The following is a 24,815-nucleotide window of genomic DNA, read 5'->3' on the forward strand; positions in this document are numbered from 1 at the left end:
AGGATTGCATAACAGCAGACCATCCTTTTTTTTGATCAGTGACCGAAATTCCTTTTACTTCCTGTTAAAAATTCCCCTGTTTTGCTCACTAGACTTTTTGCTCAGTCTTAAGATGACCCCAAGATTTACACTTCCTTATGCTGTCATTAGCTTCTACATCTTTGCAAATTGAACACATCGTCAGGACTAATACAAGAAAATCCTGACTTGAGTAGCTGACTATATAGCATAGTCCCTATAGTAACTATAAGTCTATCCATTTTGCTCTATGCACTGCAGAAGTTAGCAAAGCAAATCACCTCTTTTCTGGTTTATGGTTCCGTGCCTCCCCTGAAGTTTTGTGGCCCCCCCAGGGGAGGCTTGCCTTGCACTTTGAAAACCACTGATCTAGATGTTTTTCAGGGACGTCCCTGCGTATTTCATCAAGACAATTCCAAGATACATTATGTATGAGTTACAACCGCATGGCTTCACATACTAAACTGTCCTGCATGCAGTCCAGGCCTGTCTCCCACTGAAAATGTACAGTACATTATGAAGTGCAAAATACAACAATGGAAATTCCACATTGTTGAGAAACTCAAGATTGACATCAAGCAATAATGTGAAAAAATACACTTTGAGCAGTGTCTTCAGCCCTGTGATGCTTACAGTGTTGTTGGAAGAAAATGTGATGAAACGGTGTTAACACACTCCTGTTCCAACTTTTTTGGGAATGTATTGTAGGAATCAAATTCAGAATGTGTGTATAGTTCCACTAATACACTATAGTTTATCAGTCTGATTATCTTCTTTCTGCATATAGGTTGAAAATTATTTGCCTATTAATATACTCTGTTTTTACTCACATTTTACAAAAAGTCCCTACTTTTTTGGAATTGGGGTTGTTAAAGTTGAACTGCATTGTCAGCTTTTGAAAAAAAGGTAAAGTTTTCAGGATTATAAGTGTGTTTTTGTGAGATTACAAAAAATCTTGCATGGTCAAAGAAAAAGTACATTAAATTTTCAAGTAGATTTGCATTCAGCTAGCAAACAAGGCCTTGAAGAAGGTCTGTACTCTCTGGTTGCCTTTAAACTTCAATCAATATGTCCATTCTAGTTGAGTAAAAATTACAAAGTCTGCCTTTTTTCACAGTTCAAAATTTTATTTGTTAAACTGCAGTAAAATAGAACTTCTTGGTATGTAAAAATAACAAGCCAACAATAAAATTATATTTTCCCTCATCTAGAGTACAGTCCCAAACACCAAGAGATTTAAAACAATTTACATACAATGCCAGTGTGTAAGACTGTACTGGGAGATACACAGTATATTAGCTGCTCATTGTCATTTCATGATACATGAACAATATTTTGAAATATTCTGTAGGTTTGACCTACCCGTTTAATCACCAAGCACATGTGGTGGCATTCAGCCAAAGCGAACTGATGCTCTGGGGGGGTGTAAAGTGGTTCTGTGAAATAAATTGTTTCCTATACAAACACATAATGCTTTGTCAGAATTTTTGTGCAATTTCCAGTCTTACAAATCACAAAAAAACATTCTAACAAAAAAAAAAACCTTCTACCCATTGCATTTTTGAAATGATGGTGCATGTGTCATGTTTTGTATTCAAACTGTATGTTTAAAAGTGCAATCATCTTCCCTTCTTCTGCGATGTTTCCATTCATTGCTTATTGTATGTAAACAGTCATCTTTTGGTCCATGAACTGGCCAATTAAAACTCCCTCTGCCGAGCGTGCAATATCCTAGAAACACAAATCAAGAAGAGGATTTTGTGATGGCTCCACTCTCCTCTCTTGTTGCTTCAAGTTTATCACCTCATAATTCAGAAGAAGCCCTTTAACTCCAGATGTATTATCCTTTAGGATTGCTCGTCTACTTGCAGTTTCATTAAATTGTCTGTTGTCTTTGGCTGCCAGGGAATTCCAGGTTTATGTCAAAGATTTTGTAGCTCACACTCAAAACGGAAGCGCATCCATGAAGATTTTGTCCACAATCGGCGGTGGAGGAACTAGATCTTCCAATTTCAGGTAAAAGATGCGCTGGAGGCCTTGAGTGCACAGAGTCCTGAGCTCGGGCAGCTTTCCGAGAAGTCTGGACAAATAATTTGGCCGCACAGATTCAGAGCTGCAGCCGGAGACGTGATCTTTTAGGCAGGTGATGAGCTGGTTCTGCAGTTCCTCCACACGTCCTGGCTCCTTGAGACCATGACGATCTGCAGAAGAAATAAGACAGTGTGTAATCAGAGTAAGCCTTATACTTATATATTTCTTACATTAAAGAACACATAAAGACTTTAAAGATCACTGTAAATCACTTTCTTCAGCTTTGGTGCTCTGCTAGAATCCTTGTCGCTACTGATCACATGAGGCGATACCTGCAGCCCAATCAGGTTGCACAGGTAGTCCTCCTGAATAGCACATCCATGCATGCAGTTGCACTGAGGCTTGCTTTGTCTCACAGCACAGTCTCAAAAACATGAAAGAGACAGTACAACTGCTATCTGCTCCTTTGTGCAAGGAAAGGCAGGAGGACCACCAGCAGGCTAATGATGTGCATGTTCCTGACCAGCATGACACAATCAGGGGGTGGTATAAAGGTCCCACATCCTCCAGTGGGACATTGCTCACGGCTCAGCAGTGTGCAGCTTAATTGGCAGAGAACACCAGAACTGGCCAGCCTGCCATTTGCACCTCGTTCTCCTCACAGGGCAGAGCAGGTTCACTCTGAGTACATGTGATAGATGTAAAGAGATGCCTTAGTAAACATTACGTTTCATCATCCAGCATGAGTGATTTGGCAGTGGGTCAGTGCTGGTCTAGGGAGGCAAAGATGCCTCCACTGACTGGCCCTCTCGTTCCCCTGACCTAAATACAATTGAGTACCTGTGGGACAACGCCAAGAACTGCTTGTGCTGACCGCTAACTGATTCCCTGAACCAAGTCTGAGAGGATATCCCCCATGACGACATTCACCAACTTCCCAGACGGATGCACAGACGCTGTTAGTAGTGTATACAGGCATGTGGGCCTTAATGGGTCGCATGGTGAGCTGCTTTGATAAATTCACACGAGTTGGACCCTAATTTTAATTTTTTACTTTGATTTTCAGCATGGTTTTGAATGGGTCAATAGTTTTGACCAGTCATTTTGTTCTGAACAAAACCTACAATGTACAACATCAACTCCAAAAAAGTTGGGGCACTGTATAAAATGTAATTAAAACAGATCATCAAAACAAATAATTTCATTTTGTTTCATTTACATTTTACACAATGCCCCAAGTTTTTTGGAAGTGGGGTTGTACATCAGTAAAGATTTCCAACTTTAATAATCCCTTTGTCAAGATTGGATGTGTGATTTAAGCATTATCATCAAGAGTGTATATCCCCTCACCATGCATTGTGGCTATGTTTAGGCTGCTGTGATATATAGCATCTTCACTGTTCTGTATGTTCGGCCGTGTTACATTTCAACATACACCTGTCCTGTCAGTTCAATGTTATGTAACATCCCTGTATTGTCAGGACCACTGTAACTAGATTCCTTTTGCAAAATTTTGTTGTGATTGGATTAAAGTAACCCTGATTTTTATTTTAAAGGCTTAGTTGTCCACTTCTTACAGCTTTAAATGATAACTGGAGCCCTTACCGGTGATTATGACCAGGGCTGTTAGGCAGGAGAAGGAGGAAACATCCAGCTTCATGCGATGAAGGCTTTGAGAAAACTCCAAGATCGAGTCAATCCAATCCCCGAAACCTCTGACACATTGTGTCTTGTGAAGCACGGCTCCATTGCAGAAGATAAGCTTGTCCAGTTCAGGGTTAGAACTTCAAAGAAGAACAGGATTTTTCATGTTAGTTTTACATTACACATGATGAAATTTACCAGAGTTACAAGTCAGTTCTTTTACAGTTGCCTCTGCCTAAGTGTGTAATGAGCACACTAGTGCCTTGGTTGTAATCAGTTATCAAGTTTCCTGAAGGCATTTAAACATATTATATATGGAACTGCTGTGGATGAGTGGAATAGTGGATTGTCTTTCAACTGGAAGGTTGTCCCTGCCACATGTTACACTGTTCTTGGGCATGACACTTAACCTCAAACTGCTCCCATTGCTGTGCCAGTGGCGTATGGATGTGTATGAGTGGCATTCATTTATACTGATGGCCACTTTATGTTTATAGCAGCCTACATCATTAGCGCATGAATGTGTTGTGAAAGGATGTCAGTGACAAATAAACAGCTATACTCTTGATTTATACCCCTCACTTTTTAAGTGTCCCATCTATCAAAGGATAACAACCTTGAGGCATAAACAAATATTTATAAGACCATCTTGCATATTTAGTTCAACTAAAAATGGGCCTTGGGTATTGCACATTTTCACTCAATTTTTGCTGCTTGTTTTCAAGGAATAAGGATCATTATGAAATGAACAGCCAAAGAAGAAGAAATGTTACAATCACCACTGGTGCACAGACTTCAGTCTGAGACAACTACATGGCAATGTACTTTTAGTTAAATATTCCATATTTCTTAGCAGATTTTAGGGTAATGTGTTATAAAGCAGTGCATTAGTAACCTTGCAAAGCAGATGGATACGCCTGTTTCCTTGTTTCTCACTGGCAAATCCATCTTGCAAAGCTCCCGTCTGAACCGTTTGGGCCTGGTTAGAAAGTGACAGGACCAATCAGCGACAAGGGGCAGAACTTTCGGGCGCGGGGGTGTCATGGCGTAAGCAAACAGCAACAAGAGGCTGGTGCAATTATGGAAGAAGATATTAGCATGGATGCTGCAAAAGCACCAGTTCTATCAGAACTTGGCAAAATTTCTTTGTTAAAAGAACAACAAAGAACAGCATTGAGTTGTTTTCTTTTCAAAAATGACAAAAGTTGTGTATTGACATATAGTCGCCATGGTTCGCGGAGTTTCATGTTTTCTTGCTCTGATTGGCCCATAAAGATGTGACAGACAGAACATTCATCCAATCTCCATCTAATTTTTTTTTTTCAAAGGTTCTGCCTTTTCCCAAACGCTGTCTATGAGTGGTTTTCCAGATGGATGTGTGAAACAAATCTATCTGGCATGCCAGGTTAGTGCATTAGTGTACTCTGACTACTTATTTGTTGACTTTGCTTCCCTTGAGAGGAGATTTTGAAGTGGGTACATTCTATAGAGACTGAAAAATAAGTTGATGAACCCTGCACTACACCTCTGTCTGCAGTGTAAAAAAAAGAACCACGAGCAGTCAGATGTCTAGAAAACAGCCATACAAGCTCAAGTCCATCTACCATTCACATTAACCATATTCTAATTTAAATAATCCTAGACATGGGACTTAACCCGACACAACAGCTAGACTGTTTCATATATCCATTGCATGGATAGATTTCACATCTAGGAAACAGCCCATACAAAGTGTTTGGGAAGGGAAGGACTTTTTAAAAAAAATCTATGAAGGTTGTTGAATAAATGTTCAAACTGTGACATTATGAACCAATTACAGCAACAAGAGAAACTGAGGTAGTAGGTAGTGCACAGCTCCAGTAGTAACTGAGTTCATCAGGCAGGCACTGCTGTAGTTTAAGAATAGTGGAGTTTGTTGTCTAATAAATCTCATGCTGAGGCCAGATGGGAAAAGTGCAAAAACATCTCTGCCCAGAGAAGCTGTCGGTGTGGGTGTTTGCAAATTTTGATAAAGAAATGTGGTCCAGTTCTGATAAAAATTCTGTTACACTATAGCTACATCCGAGCAAATTGCTAGACCAATGGCAGACATAAGCAATCGGCTCCACCAGTAGCTACTCCGTCATTCTCCTCAAACAACACTGACTGGTAAGGTCTGTTTTCGGACCTGGCACAGTTGTTTGGACTGGAGATGGATTTGCCTGATGACAGACATGGAAACTGGCTAATCCACTGGCTTTGCAAGGTTACATGGGGCTTGTTCTCAAAAGATACTTGTCCAGATCCCTGAACAATCAGAACATAGCTGGGCAAAATGATCAGAAACCTGGATAGGGTCATTGTTGAGTGGGGATATTAATAACCTAGTTTGTCATGCTACATTTAGACTTCACATGTGGAGTAAGATCAAAACCAGGAGAGGTTACTCCAGCACCTAATAAAATTTCCACCAGAAGTCAGGTCAACATCATAAAGGCTTTGTTGGAAGCTGCACTCACCGATATGCAAGACGCAGGATGAAGAGTTCTACAAAAGCAGATTCAAACAGAAGTTCCTGGTCTTCTGGGCAGAACTTGGAGAAGTCTGGGATGTTCTTTGTCCACTTCCTGATGACCTCCATGGAGGCTGTAAGTAAGTCGTAAAACTGCTTGATATCACTTGCATCCTCCTTCTGATTTGGATGGACTTCCCTCTCTTCGAACTAAAATGCAGACAGCAGAGACGTCAGAAAAGGCATTCAAAAACCCAAAGAAATGCAATCAGAAAGGGTTTTTTTTTGTTTTTTACCTTTGAGTAATCCACTTTCCCAACACCTGGGTTTGAGTCAATGTGAGCCCTCACAAGTGAAGCGATCATGCTCACAGGAGACACAGTTGTTGTCACCTCCTGGACGACTTTAGGCTTAGATGGCAGGCGTCCTCTTCGTCCTTTGAGGCTATCTGTTCTCACAACTAGAAACATGACATCAAATTTTACTTTAAGTTCAATTTTACCGTATTTCTACCTCCATTTGTTTGTGTTTAAACTCACCTTCCCTCACCATGCCAACAGCGAGACACTTCTGGAAACGGCAGAACTGGCATCGATTGCGCCTCCTCTTGTCTACAGGACAGTCCTTGTTTGCAAGGCAAACATACTTGGAATTCTTTTGTACTGTGCGCTGTGACAGAAAAAAAGAGTTAGTAAAAAAACATTCACTTAAACGACATAATTTCTCCTGTCTTTGTCTTAAATTGATCAGTCAGCTGTATAGGTATACAAAGTTTATTACCTTGAAAAACCCCTTGCATCCCTCACAGGTTCGAACTCCATAGTGCTGACAGGAGGCGTTGTCCCCACACACAGCGCAGCAGCCCTCATTCCCACTTGGACTCTTTAACTTTGGTGATAAACTCCCATCCATGTGATCAGTCCTCTCAAGGTTTCGTGTCTGCTCCATCACTAAGGCAGGGAAGGTCAGTGCAGATGAGTGAGGATGGGCCAAAGTAAAGGGATCCTGTGGTTGGCTCAAATGAGACATATCCTCCATTGAGCCAGAGCTGAAAGTGAAGAAAGAGGGAGCATGTGGAGCTGAGGTCTCCTCCGTCGCCCAGTATCCTGGACTGGGTGAGTACGGCCCGAATGCTGAGTCCCAGGTTGATGTGTGCTGGCTCTGGAACCCAGGGGTTGAAGGAGATGAGGCGGACGCTGGGCTGCCAAAGTAATCTGACCCGGCAGGAGACCCAGCCTCGTCAGGGTAACTCAGAGCGAACGCTCCAGGGTAGCAACCGTAAACTTGGAGGTCATCCAACTTGAAGGGGGTCTCCTGGCTTAAAGACGTAGTGACGTGGGCAGGAGCTGCAGTAAACTGGCACGAATACGCATCAAAGTCGCCCACGTGAGAGTCCACCAGAGAGCTGATGCTTGGCAGGGGCGGAGCGGAGAGGTGGTCCTGTGGGTTGCTCATATTGACAGCCAGTTTGGAGATAAAGTCTGTGCTTTGAGGCTCTGAGCTGCCGAGGCTGTTCTCATAGGGCTGAGATCCATGCTGAGGGTGGATGCATGTCATGGCTGCAAGACTGAAAAAGAGAATCAAAACCGTTTGATACCAAAAATCAAGGCTGTTCTTTGTTTTTTTTTTTAACTATCTTGACCATCTTACAAGTGGATTTGCCTTATCCTTTGGACATCTCCATAGAGCCTCCACAGTTTTCCTTATTCTTTATTCCCATTCTGGTTTGCTGTCAAAGCATTGTGATAAAGTCCTTATGATTACCCTTAATAATGTGCTTTATTAGTGCATATCTCAGTTCTCAAAAAGTTAAGATTTTGTCTTTATTTGATAGGGAGAGCGCCAAAGAACCAAAAATATGGGCAAGAGGGAACCTGCAGCAAGGGGGCTGGGTTGGAAGCAGACCCAGTCCACTGCTGTGACAATTCAGCCTTAGTACATGGTCACTACACTCTACCAGGGCATGCCAAAGTTCAGCTGCAAACCATAGATCAATCTTCGCAAAGTAAACCTGTTTAAAATCAAGCCTTTCCTCATGCAACGAATTTTATCTGTAAATGAACGCGTCATTCGTTTTATGAGAAGCCTGTAGTGAGCAATGCTCTTTATGACAACAGCCTTAAATCATCCTCCATCTACACTTTATTCCTGGTGTAGTGTGTAGTAAATATGATCAGCTGCACATGCCAGGAGGGTACTGTTAGTAGGGTTGATTTTCAGATAGAGGCACACAGTGCCAATCATCATGTGAGGTACATGTCACATATAGAAACACTTGAGCCATCTCGAGCGTTTTTAGCTTGAAATTTTATCTCGCATTTAAATAAAGTCAATTTAGTTAGCATAAAAAAATGCATCAAACTTTTGCATCCCCAAACTTCTCAATCCAGAAAGAGGCGAGTGCTTTCTATTTGATTTTAAGTTATTCCGACACATAAAAAGAGATTGAAATTACACACTTTATATAATGGATGAATATTTCTTACCTGTTCGGTTCTTCTACAGGTGTTATGAACTGTCTGTACTCCACGAGAGATCTCCTGTCATTGTCAGCGCTGCACAGCTGAGTAACAGTCCCTCCACACAGCTCGGCTCATCACATTTATACTTGGTTCAGTTAACCCATGACGTCAGGCGAAGGTTTCCATACAAGGCCGGGCGGTGGGCGGGGAGATTTCCAGCCCCCGGCCAATCAGGAGGCGCGTCCGAGAGAATAGACGTTGGATGACGCACTACGGGATTCCGTTGACGCGCGTACAGTAGAGAACCGCAGCATTGTCCTCCCTACACACATATACTCACCTACGCCGACACAAAGCTAAAATAAACCAGATAAAACAGAAGTTAGCAGGATATTTTGACAGTATCAGACTGACACACAGGCAACATACGCATTCCCAATTAAATCATACTATTTTGATACGCGTGCCTTTGTTTAATAGCACTTCCTTTTCGCATGGAACAAATATAATCTACAAACAGGAAGTTGTAGTGGTCTGGACGTTTGTTTTCTATTTATAGGAGCTCTTTTCAGTAAATGATGTCTTATCATATCGTGAAAGAATATTTTTATTTGATGCGTTTATAGAAAAATGATAAAAACCATATCTGATTCTGTAGGAAAAGCTGAATAGATATCCTACAGTCAGGGATCCAGATTTATTAAGCATAAACTGGATCATGGCAATTCATCTGAATATACTGAAGTAGGGCTTACAGACCTGTGTGTAAAAAGCAGAATGACCGCTCAAATTAGAGACTTGTTGTCTCAAGAACGTTGATGATAAAAAAAAACTATTTAGGATTTTATTAAGCATTTTCTTTTTTTTTTAATGCATTTCACTGAATGTTCAATCAGCAGATTTTAACCCAGTGTGTTTTTGCATGGATAAATTGTACAAATGATATCATTATGGAAGAAGATTTGGTTAAAAGGTGCAAAAACAGGTTATTTAGTCTGTTCAACATATTGTAATATCACCTAATATGTTATACAATGACCAACTTAGTAACTAAAGCTCATTCTAAAAGTACCATTAAATTTCCTGAATTGTAGTATTTCATTCTTAGGATTTAATGGTGCTGATGGGAGTGTTTATGTCTTTATTTAGATAGGATAGGATAGGATAGTGGACCAAGTCTTAAATTAGGGAGAGAAGAGTGTGAGGAAAGAGGTGCTCAGGCCAGCCTTGAACCCTGGCTGCCTGTTTGGAGGATAACAGTCTCAGCCTATAGTGGGCCTGGCTTAACTACTAAGGCCATTTGCACCCTGTACTTCATTCTGTGTAGGTTTTTGGAATTTTTATTAGGTGTGGTGAGAAACTTAAAAGGAAGAACATTTTTTCTAAATGTCTGCAAATCGAACTGCTGAACTGGTTTAAAAACTTGTTTGTGCCCACCTCAGTTGAAATAAGGCCGTTATTAAATTTAAATTAGATTGTACTGATTGGGTAATAGTGTCATGGTAATCTCATATATAAAGTGTTCCTCTTAATAATGTTGAGCTTTGTGTGCAATATGCTGTATGCTCATGTGTTTTTCTGGTTTGCAATGACACATCTTTGACTGTTTATTTGTGGATCATGGTTGTTGCAGCATCATATCACATCTCAGCAACTCATCACATCAAATAGAATCATATCATATCGTATTGTATCATACTGTATTGCATCGTACCATATTGTATCGAATCCTATCATACTATATTGTATCGTAATGTTTTGTTTTGTATTATATCCTATCATTTTGTAGTGTAGTGTATCGTATCGTCCTGTATTGTATGGTATTGTATTATATCCTTGTATCATATTATATTATATTGTATCGTAATGTATTTTATTATATCCTAACATTTTATAAAGCATTGTACTGTAACATCATACCAATTCCTATCAGATCATATTGTATTGTACTTTATCATATAATATTTTCTGTGCCCTATTGTATATTGTTGTATCATATCATTGTGCATCTTATCATATTGTATCATACACTAAATCGTGCCTTTACTTGTGCCACAGAAGAACCAATCCCCATTCTTGAAACTGAAATGATTACAAAAATATTCTCATAGAGTTAACATCTCAGCTGTTTGTAAATGAGAACTGCACTGTGATCCTCTTTCACTCTGTCTGTCCAAGGTCATTCCCAAAAGAGAGGGAGTCAGCATGCATGTTTGTAGTCGGCTTTAAGACAGAATTCTTGGTTGGTACACATTTTTGGCTCATGACCCACCAGTTGCAGTCTATGGTGGAAACTAATGACGCTCCCATTGAAGTGTTCCTTCTTTTTTCTTCTGTGAATGACTGGGCATCTGTGATGTCATGCCAACTCTGGCTGGGCCTCCCTGCAGCATTGAAACTGATGTCACTGGTTATCCGTTCTACGTAATCAAAAACAGGGCCTATTTTGTGACATTAGAAAAAATCCCTGACACAGATGAAAGGAAAAACAACTATGTAATGTAAAGGAAATCTACAATAGAAGTTAGCTTCAGTATATGTAATGGCTTATGTAGGAGTCTATAATGCGATGTGCATTAAATGTGGCCTTTATGTGCAGCAACTGCTCTCACTCACATGCACACATGTACTTGTTATGTATTATCACATGTGTCACCAGAGCTCCACCCACCACCTGTTGCTCCTCCAGAGGGCTATTTTTGAGCTGAGAAGATGTTTGTCATTGTGGAGAAGTCCTCCCGTTCTTCAGTTTAAACCCGTCATACCCTGAGATTTCATTGGATTATCATCTCATTTAATACCCAGGAGGACTGAGGGGGGATCTGTGAGAGAGATTAGCATTGTAATCACGCTGATCACAAAGTGTTTCTATGAGATGGACACAGTTAAGCTACATCAGCAAATTAGAGGTACAGCTGTTGAAGTCAGTTGTCTGTTTAATTCCTTCTAGTATTCATATATTTGTAATTATTTTCCTGTCTTTTACTCCACAGGGGTAAAACCAAATACTGCTATAATCTTTTAAGGACATGTAAAATGTTATCAATTTTAAATGAAGTGCAGCCTATTTGATGAATCATAATATTTTCACATCTTGATATATGAGCAATTGAAGAGACAAATGAGAGTGAAATCAGAAGGGACATTGGACTATGTTTATATTTTATTTTAGTTCTTGGCCAAATTCTGGAGGAAAATTGGGCTGTGTATCAGTACACAAGATGTTTCAAAAACTGTTAGCTACTGTTAGAAAATAGTGTACATTAGCATGGGACTTCTTTCTTCTTAGGAGTATGAGTTGGTATTTTAGCAGCTAAAATTTATTGAGAGGAAGTACATTTGTAACCAACATAACATTAGCTAGGAATGTACACCTGCCCCATGGTACTGTATTTTACTTAACTCTGATATAAGATTAGCAGTATGTCTTCGCTAACAGCTTTGTAAGCCAACTAGCTAAGTAGCTAAATGCTACAATTAGATGTTGATTGAATGTGGGCGACAGGATAATAAATATATATTCCCTGCTACAGTTTCATGGCTCATATGCTGAGTTCCAATTCATCTTGAAACCCGGAAATTCTGAAATGCCAGCAGTAGGATTTGTCATCGCGAATGCCCCCAAAGTTGGAATTCAGACTTGGAAGTCGAGCAACTTTAGTGCCCTGAGTTACAAAAACATAGTGATGTCATTCTAAACTCTGAAATTCGACTTACAAGATAAATGGAACTCAGCAATAATAAACAGTGCAATGCAATACAATACAATTGAAGAAAATATAATGCTTCATTGTCATGGCACAGAAGTGCAAAAAATGTAAGTGCATCATATCCTAATGGTAGAGGAATAAAATAATCAAACAGAAGACACAGGTTAAAAAGAAATGTATACATAAACAGTGATAAAGAGTTATTTAATTTAGCTAAAACTGAAAGTTTGCAGGCACTGTAATGCTCACAGCCTTAGTTTTTTATCAGAGGTCACTTGGGTAAAAGCTGTTAAAGAATCTGGTGGTTGAAGTCTTCAAAGCCCTGTAGCACCTCTTAGAGGGCAGCAGAGTGAAAGGTGGTGTCCCTGGTGAGAGATGTGTAATTATAGCTTTGAGAGAGCAGAGATGATACACACAGTGCTGTGAAAAAGTATTTGCCTCCTTTCTGTTTCCTGAGTTTTTTGCATATTTATCACACTTAAATGCTTCAGATCATCAAATCTTTTTTTTTTATATTTCACAAAGACAACTCAAGTAAATACAAAATGCAGTGTCTGAATGATTATTAAATTTTTTAAGGGGGGAAAAATATAAACCTATCTGGCCCTGTGTGAAAAAGTAATTGCCCTCCCAACTTAATAACTGGTTGTGCCACCCTTAGCAGCAATAACTGAAATCAAGCGTTTCCAATAACTGCTGATGAGTGTTCGGCATCACTGTGGAGGAAATTTGGCCCACTCTTCAATGCAGAATTGTTTTAACTCAGCCATATCGGAGGGCTTTCAAACATGAACTGCCTGTTTAAGGTCACACCACAGCATCTCAGTTAGATTTAAGTCCGGACCCTGACTGGGCCACTCCAAAACCTTAATTTTGTGGTGGACTTGCTGGTATATTTTGGGTCGTTGTTGCTGCATAACCCAAGAGTGCTTTAGGTTGAAGGCACAAACTGATGGCCGGACGTTGGCTTTCAGGATTTTCTGGTAGACAGCAGAATTCATTGTTCCATAAATCACAGCAAGTGGTCCAGGTCCTGAAGCAGCCCCAGACCATCACACTGCCCCCATCATGTTTGACTGTTGGCATGATGTTCTTTTTATCAAATGCTGTTATTTTTACTCCAGATGTAACGAGCTGCACACTTCCAAAAAGTTCAACCTTTGTTTCATCAGTCCACAGAATATTTTTCCAAAAGTCTTGGGGGTCATCAAGATGTTTTTTGGCAAATGTTAGATGAGCATTTAAGATAAATACAATTATAAAAAAATAACAACCTTATGCAAAACACAATTCTTTACTCCCATCCCTTCACCACTGTTCATTGATTGTTAGTTGTTTAGCTTCCTTATGGATATAAAACAGAAATTATATAGGCAATTTTTTTTAACATTATCATGATTTGTAACACATTTATATCAGTCATTTAGAAAATTGTGTGCTATCACATCCAGATGCATTTACTCTTTCTAAAAATAGAACCCCTTAAAGGCATATTATACTATCAAAAATCTAAGTTCATGACTCATTTCTGTACCTTTATCAAAAATAGAATTATACAGTATGTTCTTTATGTTTATATATGTATAAACCTATACAAGTTGAATTGATCTATAAATATTAAATGTGTGATTAAATTATGAAGGCATACATTTTTCCTAGAAATGTTAATATATGTGTACTCATAAGTAGAGACATAGACTCCCAACTTCATGCTGTTATTTAAGTCATATTTTGTTGGATGACTTAGTTTGGTGATATGGAACGCAGTGCTGCCACATTTAAACGTCTGCTGATTGAATTTAGTCAAAAAAGATTCATTACCAATAGCTTATGAGGTAATAATTTACACTGAATGAAGGAGTTCTGAGAATATTGTGATGAAAAAAAATTGCATCCTTCAAAATAATCAGAATAAAACTAACCCAGTGGTGATCCCCATGCATTCACTGACTGACATATGACCGACGCTATTTTGTATAAATCTAACAGGAGTTCACACAGCAACGCCTGCTTTTTTCTTTAACTATAAACAGACTGTTTTAGGCCTTACCTATAAATTTCAGTCTGACAGCCTATATTCTACCCAGATTCTCCATCAGGAACTTTGGCATGAGGTGATCAGGTTCATACGGGCCCCTTTGTGCCCACTGACGCCTTCACACTGAGCAGCCACTCCGATGGTTTTATGGGGTGTGCAGGGTATGGATTGTTCAGACCTTCGAAACATGATATGAAGAAATGCATGTGAACGTGTGTGAACCCAAATGTGTTTTATTTATAAGTGCATTTGATCTAATATTTACTGTTTGCAGAGAGGTTCTTATAGACCAAGCATCCTGAAATATAGTAACACCTGTATGATGTGATGCAATGCAGTGCAACACCTCTGAAATATGTGGCTTTATTTAAAAAGTTTAGTTTAAGCAAGGACTTCTTGACTCAGTTCAGTAACTTTAAAAGTGTACTTTGCTTCAGTGTTGTATTAGACAGCTCAACATTCAAATCTATTTCTTATTTTATATATATTTCAATTTTGTTCAGTACATTTATTTGAAGATGTGAATACTAACTACAGTATGCTAATGTATTGCAACAGGCATGCAGATGTATACAGGGAGACTTTGTTAAATGTAAATATATGTTGAAAATATCCACCTGTCCTTTGAAATCAGTTTGCAAACTTTTTGTGATTGACTACCAAAGATGCTGATCACATTGACACTGTTTTTAGCTAAAGTGCCAACTTTTAATAAGCTCTGAACACAATGTACAGCTTAGGCTGTTGGCACCAAAGTATGGCAAAGTGAAACATTTAAGCTTAACAAAGGTACAAATCCTCTAGGAACTGTTTTCATTCAGTTATTGTTTGGATTGTTTGAACTTAAACCTGTAGCTAGATTTGAAGTGAGGTCAAAATGGAAGTAGGCCACATCAGTTCTCCAGGGAAGAAGAATCTCCAATCCATGACAGTCAGCCTGGTAGTTCCCAAAGTCTAAAGAGATGCTGGTTAGGCTAATTGGCGACTCTGAATTGACCGGCAGTGTAGGCATGTCTGGATGTTTGTCAACCCTGTGCTTGACTGGTGAGCAGTCCAGGGTATACCCTGATTCTGGCCCAGTGACAGCTTGGATTAGCTCCAGGCTCCTATGACCTTGAATGAAACAAGCAGTGCAGATGAATGGATGGATTTATTTTTCATTTTTTTTAAATTAAGCATTTTTAAACAAACACATTCTCCAAAATTTCCCACAGACTCAGCACACAAAACTTTCATTGAAATATTTAAATTTTTGTGCTTCCACTCCGGGACGGGACACAATAAGCAGCAATGTGTGCATATGTTTTAGGCATGTAGGGCGCTAAGGATTCATCAGATGTGCCACAATCTGTCGCTGGAGAGGTGGAGGGGCTGCCAGAGTCAGTGTCGACATATGTCAGCTCACATATGTGTTGCTGGGCAGCCAAGGTCAAGCTTGACAGCATTACTTTTGTCCTGGCCTTCACTCCCCTGGTGGTACAACCGTAGACCACCAGCAGTTATCAGGTCCTTGGGACATCCACAGCACAATCAGGGGTTCGTGGCAACCCTACTACCCACCTGGACAGTACCCTCGACCGTGCTTACCCACCCCAAACTGTGACCTAAAGGTGTGGACTTTATTTTTTATAACATTATTTCTCATGCTCCTGGTAATATGCAAGGACATTTAGAGCACCACCAGGGTTGTGTCAATCTGCCCTCCCACCTTGCCATTACTTGCCTCTCTTCAGCCTTAATTTTTTGTGCAAACATGCCTAAAAGTTCTGCACAGTACTGTATATTTTGTCATCCATACCATCCATCCATCCATCAAGGGATTTCTTGTGAACATGATCTCAAGAACTCAAATGATTTTCCTAAAACTCTGCACAAATGTCAACTCTGGCTCAGGGATGTATTGATTGGATTTTGGAGGTCAAGAGTCAAGGTCATTAAGCCTCATGTTCTGATTTGCTTTTCATGTTCTCATTTTGTGTAGACATGCTTTCATTTTCTTTTATACTTTGCTTTGTCAGCAGTTTTCCCTCAATTCCTCATTGGAGAGGATTTAGTTTGTGGCAGTTGTATTGTTGTGATGCACTCTGGTCACTATAACAGTCTAAATATTAGTAGAGCAAACACATTCATATTACTTCTGTGCTTATTAAATACACTACTAATGTTAAATTGTCCTTTCAGACAGACATGAGAAGCATGAGAAAGAGCCGCAAAAATTGTGTGAATAATCTCCATTCCAATACCACTATAAGGAATAAGATGTCGTTAAACAGAATCGATTTACACATTTGGACAAGCTGCTGACGAAAACACGACCATGCCTTCCTGTTTTTGTCTGAACACGTGAGACGCTTTCGATCACTCCCACATTCCTTCCCAGGCTTCAGTCACCACCGTCCTTATCAGGTTTCACTTTCCAGTCTCAGATGACCAGAGGATCGAACATCATAGAAGACATCTTGTATTTTACATACAGGTCTCTCACAGTTTGATCTATATCTATGAAGTCTATTCAATCCTTTCTGTCTCATAGCAGAGAGCTTATGTTATAGGTTGTGACAGCAGGTTAGACTGCCATGTCCTGTGTGACATTTTATTGTCAGACCCTACAGAAGCAGGTGACATCCTAAAATTTGTCTCTGTGGTCACTTATGGCTTCTCAACTTTTGCTGATGTTTGCAGTAAACAGAGGACAAACTGTTAAGGCTCCATCTGGTGGTACAGCATGGGTACAGGGTGTTCAACTTATGTTTAAAGTTTAAAATAGTTTGCTTTTTGTCTCAGCTACTAGTGGAATGTAACGGAGTATAATCAAGTACTGCTGTTGTGTTTCCATTTAATGATTGCTTTTTACTCCTCTGAGATTTTTGAATAATACCTTTTAAATGTACAGTTTTTCCATTTCATGAAAAATATTAGCTCAGTTTGAATTTGATAGCAACAACACATCTCATCAATGAAGGGACAGGGAAACAAAAGGCAGGAAAAGTAAGTAGTACTGCCAAAAAACAGCTGGAGGAGCATTTTGCTTACAGTTAGGTTAATTGCCAACAGGTTAGTGACGTGACTAGGAATAAAAGAATATTTTAGAGAGGCAGAGTCTCTCAGTAGTAAAGATGGACAAATGATCACCAGTTTGTAAAAAACTGTGTCTAAAAATTGTGGAACAATTTTAGATTAATGTTCCTCAATATAAAATTGCAACATTGAATATACCACCATCTACAGTACATAATATCATCAAAGGATTCAGAGAATCTGGAGAAATCTCTCTGCGCAGAAGACAAGTATGTAGGTCCATATTGGATACTCAAGGTGGCACAGAATCACAATCAGGTTTTGGTCGTGATAGACCTCAGCCTCCTGCCAGAGTGGAGGGCCTCAAAAAGTCCATGTGTGGGGTGAGAGGGGTCGGTCTGGAGTCATATAGGAAAACTGTTCTGTTGTCAGATGAATCAAAATTTTAAATTATTTTTTGGAAATGACACAGGCTGTGTCCTCTTGACCAAAGAGGAGCAGGATCATCCAGCTTGTTTTCAGGGAACAATTCAAAGCCTGCATCTCTGATGGTATAAGGTTGCATTAGAGCCGATGGCGTAGGCAGCTTGCACATCTGGAAAGACACTATCAATGCTGAAGGTTTTAAGGCGACATATGTTCCAAACCAGGCAACGTCTCAATGAGGGAAGACCTTGCATATTTTAGCAAGACAATGCTAAACCACATATCACATCCATTACAACAGCCTGGCTTCACAGTAGAAGACTCAGGGTGCTGAACTGGCTTCCCTGCAGCCCAGACCTTTTACAAATTAAAAAACATCTGGAGAATCATGAAATAGAAAATCAGACAAAGACGACCCAGGACTGTTTAGCAGCTAGAAACCTGCATCAGACAAGAATGGAAGAACTTTCCTCCCACGAAACTCCACAAATAGTCTCCTCACTTCCTAGGTGTTTACAGACTGTTTTTAAAAGAAGAGGGGATTTTACACAACGGTAAACATGGTCCTGTCCCAACTTTTTTAGATGTGTTGCTGCCATCAAATTGAAAATGAGCTAATATTTTTCATGAAATGGTAAAATGTCCCAGTTTCAACACCTGATATGCTTTTAATGTTCTGTGAATGAAATGTGGGTTTATGGGCCTCTTTTAGAATATATCAATGAGTTATAAATATACATTATTTTGCGCAATTATTTATTTTTGGAAAGCTTTCTTTCTGTCAATCTGCTTGTGTGATCATTTCTCATAATTTTAAATGCTTGTAATTAAAACGTAAAACCCTTAAAGAAGAGATAAAGGGTGGTTTACGTCCCATGAAATCAGTGTTAATCTAACGCTGTTCCCTGATCCACCACTAGAGGGCAGCATATGGACATGATTCACTGAGTTCATCTGTGTAAAGTTCATGTCAGTACTGCAGTTTTTTGTTGTCTTTTTTTCAGAGAAAGTCATCAATGAAATTGTTAAAACATAACTTAGTCCATTATTTAAAAAGAATTTGTGGGACATTTAAAGCAACAAACATTTAAAAAGCTGTAGAACTGCACAATCAATAGTTTTAATAGTTAAGATTTAAAACGATTCAGGAATATGAGATACAGAACAAACATAAGATCTGATTCCAACGACTAAATAATGGTTTAAAAGTCAATACTAGAACCTCATATGTTACAAGTTAGTTTGGATTTGTTTAAACTAACTACACTCTTTAACATGATAAGGAGGTTTCATCACGCACATATGCTACTATCTACAATCAACAGGTCAACATTTATTATTCCACTACCTCAAATTGACCACAAGTGTTCAACAATAACTTTCCTTTGAGATTACATTAAGTGAAAATGACGCAGACGGGGCTCTGCTGTCATCAGAGATTTCATCACAGCGCTTTTTGAATAATGAGCTCCAGCTTCATGCTTGTCTTTGTCACCAGAGAGCACAAAATCTTTTGTCGTCTGTAGGTCACAAGGATGTCCCTTTTGAGTCCTCCCACTCTCACATTCCTCCTTCATCTACTGCCCACATAAACCACAGACAGACACTGGGCTGGACCAGAGCAAGCTTCATTATGAGGCCCAGGCATAGGCACAATGCAGGCGTTTATGTGTGGAGCGTTTCAGCCACTAAGAAAACAGAAGTAGATGAAGTATGCACACATCGACCTATATAGAGTGTTCAACATTTTGGAGGATAATTTCTTTAAACATTGACGAATTAAGCTGATTAAGTCAAAAATGAATGATTTGTTAGCTAGTAAAAGAGATGTGGCATCTGGCAGCTAAAAAGGCACAAAACACAGAAGGAATAAACAACTAAGTCAGTGTCCTTTTAGTACCTTAAAACAACTTGACATCAACAATAGCAAGATTAAAACCTGACTGATCAGCCAGACCATCTCTTTCTAGCAGGAGTAACAGCTAAAAGCTTTAGCTAAATCAAGCTAGCTAGCTACTTACATGGTGTGTCCTAGATCGCATTCTTCTGTTAATATACTATATTACTGTAAACTTAAATGAAGTACCAATAACTTAACCCCAGTGGATTATAAATAGACACAAATGGCAATGTAAAAGCAATGTGATTAGAGACTATATTTGTCAGCTATTTTTACTCACTATTAAATGTATGTAACTTGTATTTACGTTAACATTATTAATCTAAAGAAAATGAAGTTATTTTGCCTTCAATGCCCTTTGCTTGATTAAAATGTGCTGCCATGGCTAATGACGTTAGTTGTCAAGCGGATGCTAATTTTAGCAAGCGTGGTAGCATGCTAATAGTACAGCATCTGCTATGTCACCAATATGGTGTTCACTGAGGGTGTGAAGTGTCTATCGTTGCACACTTAGTTCTTGGACAGTTTTGATTGTGCCAGTAGTCGACTGTATTTGAATATACTTCTCAGTTTGAACCAACTTTCCACACTTTGGTATAAATTTGGTATACCATTGTCCATTAAAACCCCTTAGAATTCCAGGTAAAGTTAGTGAAAAACAGCTATCCAGGAATGGCAAAATTGTTTTAAATGCTGTGTTTGAAACAGCTGGAGTACAAGCACTAGCAAGGTGTCTAGAAATGTACCTGTCTGAAGTTTCTTCTCAAACTGTCATACTCACTGTAGATGCTAATGGTTTTGAGTAATACAACAGAAAACAAAATAGGGCCCTAGGATTTTTGAGGTGTTAAGGAAATTTGATTAGAGACTTAGTAAAGATTGATTAGGCTATTAAAATGTGTCTGAAATGTTGAAAATAGGCACTCATTCTGCAGAAAAATGGCCCTTGTATACAATATGTCACTGCAGATTTTCAAAATGTTAATACATCAATAAATTTTGTTGTTGCAGCTTGCCAAAATAAAGCTATCATTAATTACTTTTATACTTTTTATTTATCTAGGGGAACTTGGGGTTTAGTGTAGAAAAACAGTAGAGAGAGAGTATATGGGGTACAACTTAACCTGAGGACATCTTTGCTCCTTTTATACATTATTTACTTTATCTTAATTGTGCTGAACCTAGCTAATCTCTTTGTTTTTGATGTAATCTTTGTACACCAATGTAATTTTAAATTACAGGGGCAACAAATTCTCTTTGCCATATCTTTGGGTATCACTGGCAATGCTGATGTGCTCTGGAGTAAGGATGAGAAGGGTCAGCTGCCTTATATGGCCCATATCATATGGGAATGGCAGCTGTACTTGTACAGGCAACCTGGCGTGCTTTCCTGGGCCTGATCCAGCTCACTGCATACTGGGTGCCCAGGACCTGGTGGGCTGGTCCAGATGCCGGGGGCGGCCACGTGCGTCATGGGGGAGGGGACAGCTGGCAGGATACCTGAAGATGTGGGGAATGGGCCTGGCACAGGCTTGGAGGATGGCCATCAGGAGGCCAGAGCGGTACAGGACCAAAGTTGAAGCAGTGATGTGTCTTTCTAGAAATCAGCTTGCTACATGTGTGACTTAACCTGAACAATGTGGTTGGAGATCCATGTTCTCATGTTGTTGTCACTAAAAAGATAGGTCATATTTTCCCAAGCCATCTTTCTTTAAAGAATACATGGAGTTAAAAAGGAAACATCTCTTCGGTGGATCCATTTAACCCATGCACATCTGTAACTAATAAAAGAGAGAGATATCTGAAAGTAGACACAGCTGTCTTGAAGCATCTTCGATGTTTCCTATATAAAGTTTCAATAAGTAACAAGTCATGGTAGTCAAGTAAATGTAGCAGGAAACAACAAAGTGCGAGAACTCCATCACTGCAGACAGTCCCTGAGTAGGCGTGCTTATGTTAGTGGTAAACTCTGAAGAACTTCAGAAAACATCCAGGTCACAGGAAGCTCGTCTAGTTTCATTCACACTTCAGTTTTGTCTTTTCTTTCTTGGTTTTCAGAGCATTTTATTGTGGTTGTGGTCATCGTTGTTGTCACTGAGCTGAGGCCTAGACGAGGTTTGGGATTATTTCCCCGGTCCCAGAGGAAAATATTCAGGAAGCATTGTATGAGGCCTAAAACACTTGGTCACAGCAGAAAGCTAAGAGTCAGCGCCGAACACCTCCAGGAACTCCACAACCAGCATCCCCACAGGCCTGCATGGCCAGCCGCTGTGGGCTGCTTTGTTTTGATTCCTTTCCAGGTCTGGGACAGCCGCCATCAGTGACTCACTCATATTGGCTCTTGGCTGACTTTGGCCTCTCTTCATCCTGAACTTTTTTTTTTTCTTCAATGAATTTCCTCTTGTTTTTTCCAGTTACAGTCCATGGACGAAATAGCGGTGTTATTGTCTCAAAGTTTCCTGGACCTGTTCAAGGTCAGGAGCGGGATGTTCAAGAGTGAGCAGAGGGACTGTATAGTGGGTTTTTCTGTGTGCACCCGGGCTGATTGCACCGATGCAAGTGAAATCCCTGAACAATACAGCACACGGCCTGTCAGTATTAAACAGAGATTCAGGAAATTTGTAGAGGGTGAAAGAGAAATGTCAGCTATTACAACCACAGCTGCCATTCAGCTGGAAATGGATAATAGCTTTGCCCCAATGTGCTTATGTTTGGTCTCTTCTCAAATCACAGTGAATTCCCTGGTCTCATCAGCATGCAGAGTACAGTCACTGTCTGTTATTTTGGAGCTGAATCAAACCCAAAATGACCGCCCTCTTACTAAAACCAAGGGACCAAATGCTGAAACAATGACTCATCTGAAAATCACAAGTCTATAGGTGTTAAAGATTAAACAAAGAGGGAGACTTGAATCTGCAGTGTAGGGACCTTAGCTCTAGAACAACCACACATGCTGAGATAAACAAATACGCGTGCTTTTGGATGTATTTACGTAATCATGGATCAAAAGAAGAAGAAGAAGCAGTCGAGAAACCAAAATGTGACTAGACAGACAGCTTCCTCATTTCACAAACTTAAGTTGTTGATCAGTTTATAGAGATGATATCACAACTTTCTGGCGGTCATCTTTCAAAGTCGTCATTCGCATGTCACCACCTCCTCAAAAAAATCATATGATATGTAAAATGAAGTGTTTGTGGCTCATCATCACCACAGATGAGTCAGACCTACCTTCTTGGATTGTGAGTGAATGGCTTTGAGGTATATGTGTGGGCAGAGTGAGAATGTTTTAAAGACACGTGGTGGTAAAGTTTGTATCCACATGTTTGTCAAGAAATAAGCAGTCATCGACCACTTCATCAGGTACACCTGTTCAACTGCTAATTCACACAAATAGGTAATCAGGCAATCACATGGCATCAGAGTGTGGAAGAAAGGGGTTTTAAGTGACTTTCACCGTGCCAGGATTGTTGTTACCACATGAGCTAGACTGAGTATTTCACAAACTGCTGATCAACTGAGAAGTTCACTCAAATCCATCTCTAGAGTTTACAGAGAATGATCCGAAAGAAGGAGGACATATCCAGTAAGCCACTGTTCCCTGGGACAAAATGCCTTATTGATGGCAGAGGTCAGAGGAGAATAACCAGATTGATTTATAGGTCAGGTATGGGAGCATATGTCAGTTTGGCACTTCAGTGCATCAATCTTAGTCCTGGACAGCTCCAGCCTCCTGATTGCCATCATCCAGGCTTGCGTCAAGCCCATGCCACATATCTTCAGGTATCTTCCCAACTGCCACCTCCATGATGCACGCTAGATACCCATAAGCGCAGCTTCTATTCCTGTATCAAGCAGCTGTCTTTTCCCATCCCTGTCATAGACACACTGTCTTGTCAACAATACCCAAAAATGCACAGAAGAGAAGTTGTCACAAAGGAACCGGCGCCTCTGGCTATTAGTTAACATTTAGGCCTCACAAGACTGGCTTTCATCCACATGCCCGGATGCCCAGAAATGCCACTCTGTCTTGCTCAGGAAACCAATCGCCCATGTGCAAGTCCAAGTCTGGAGTTGATCTCAGCCTCGGTTAATATTGAACACGTTTAATATTTACGATCTCGAGTTGGAGTGTCTCCAATCAGGTCTGAGAGGAAAATATACACTCTTAGCACATCACATACTACAGGATAATCTGGCAAGATAGTCTTTAAAACCATCCAGTAATCAGACCTTTGCTGACTTTGATTGGAAGGTGGGATTTAGCCTGACAAACAGCATGATTGTTGTGTGGTGTGTGGCCTGCTTTACTTGTTATGGACCTCCATTATTCTCTACAGAAAAGTCTTAACAAGCACATCCAAGCCAAGGTGGGTGGATGAAAGAAATAACATATAGTTTACAGAAAAACGTCTTGCACACTGCAGGGCTCCAAAAGTCCAAATTATTTAGTACACAAAAGTAGTGGTGTTTCTAGCACTGCTGCTCTTCATCAGACCCTCAAATATTCTCTTCCATCAGTTGAAGTTCAAGCTTTCCCCCACAACTAAACCTGGAACTCCACACCCCCCAACTTTCAGAGAGCTGTGGTCCTACTAGACATTTCCAAGTCGAGTAAAACATGCTGCTTAGCTCTGCCCTCCTCCACTGTAGTGATGTCAAATGGTTGCCAAGTGGTTTTTCCCACACCTTTTCCCATAAAGTGTCACCCTTAAAGTCTTTTTGATCAACCCAAGTGTAGTTTTACTGAGAATGACAAATAGGAAGAAGTTACTGTAATGGAAAGTAGGGAGAACAATGCAACCATTTGACATCACTACCCAGAGTTCATTGCAAAACAATGGCAGCCAACATGTGTTTTTTTTTTTTTTTTTTCTCATAATGTAAAAAAGTAGTGTGGTTTCTTTTTACAACATACATATAAAGAGGCATGAATGTTAATCTAATAAGAAAAACATGTCTTAATTTGCATGGTTCATGGATCATTTGAATCCGAACCCCATGCGAGTTTTAACTGGTTTTGCAACTTTCTACATCCTCAACCAAAAACATGCCGTCATCTTCCTCAGAACTGATA

At 39.8% G+C, this 24,815-nt stretch overlaps 1 protein-coding gene across 1 annotated transcript; it reads right to left on the reverse strand.

Moving 5' to 3' along the window:
- Positions 1-628: 628 nt before the first annotated feature.
- nr4a1 (nuclear receptor subfamily 4, group A, member 1) lies at positions 629-8,769 on the reverse strand. The gene is made up of 7 exons (XM_041800488.1): positions 8,671-8,769; positions 6,965-7,751; positions 6,724-6,853; positions 6,481-6,644; positions 6,192-6,394; positions 3,655-3,833; positions 629-2,219 (listed from the first exon to the last, which is right to left on the reverse strand). Exons 2-7 carry the CDS (start codon positions 7,739-7,741, stop codon positions 1,963-1,965), a joined length of 1,710 nt encoding a protein of 569 aa, XP_041656422.1. The 5' UTR covers positions 7,742-7,751; positions 8,671-8,769; the 3' UTR covers positions 629-1,962.
- Between the last annotated feature and the right edge of the window lie 16,046 nt (positions 8,770-24,815).

This window comes from Cheilinus undulatus, linkage group 11 (assembly GCF_018320785.1).
Source record: "Cheilinus undulatus linkage group 11, ASM1832078v1, whole genome shotgun sequence".
Lineage (NCBI taxonomy): Eukaryota > Metazoa > Chordata > Actinopteri > Labriformes > Labridae > Cheilinus > Cheilinus undulatus.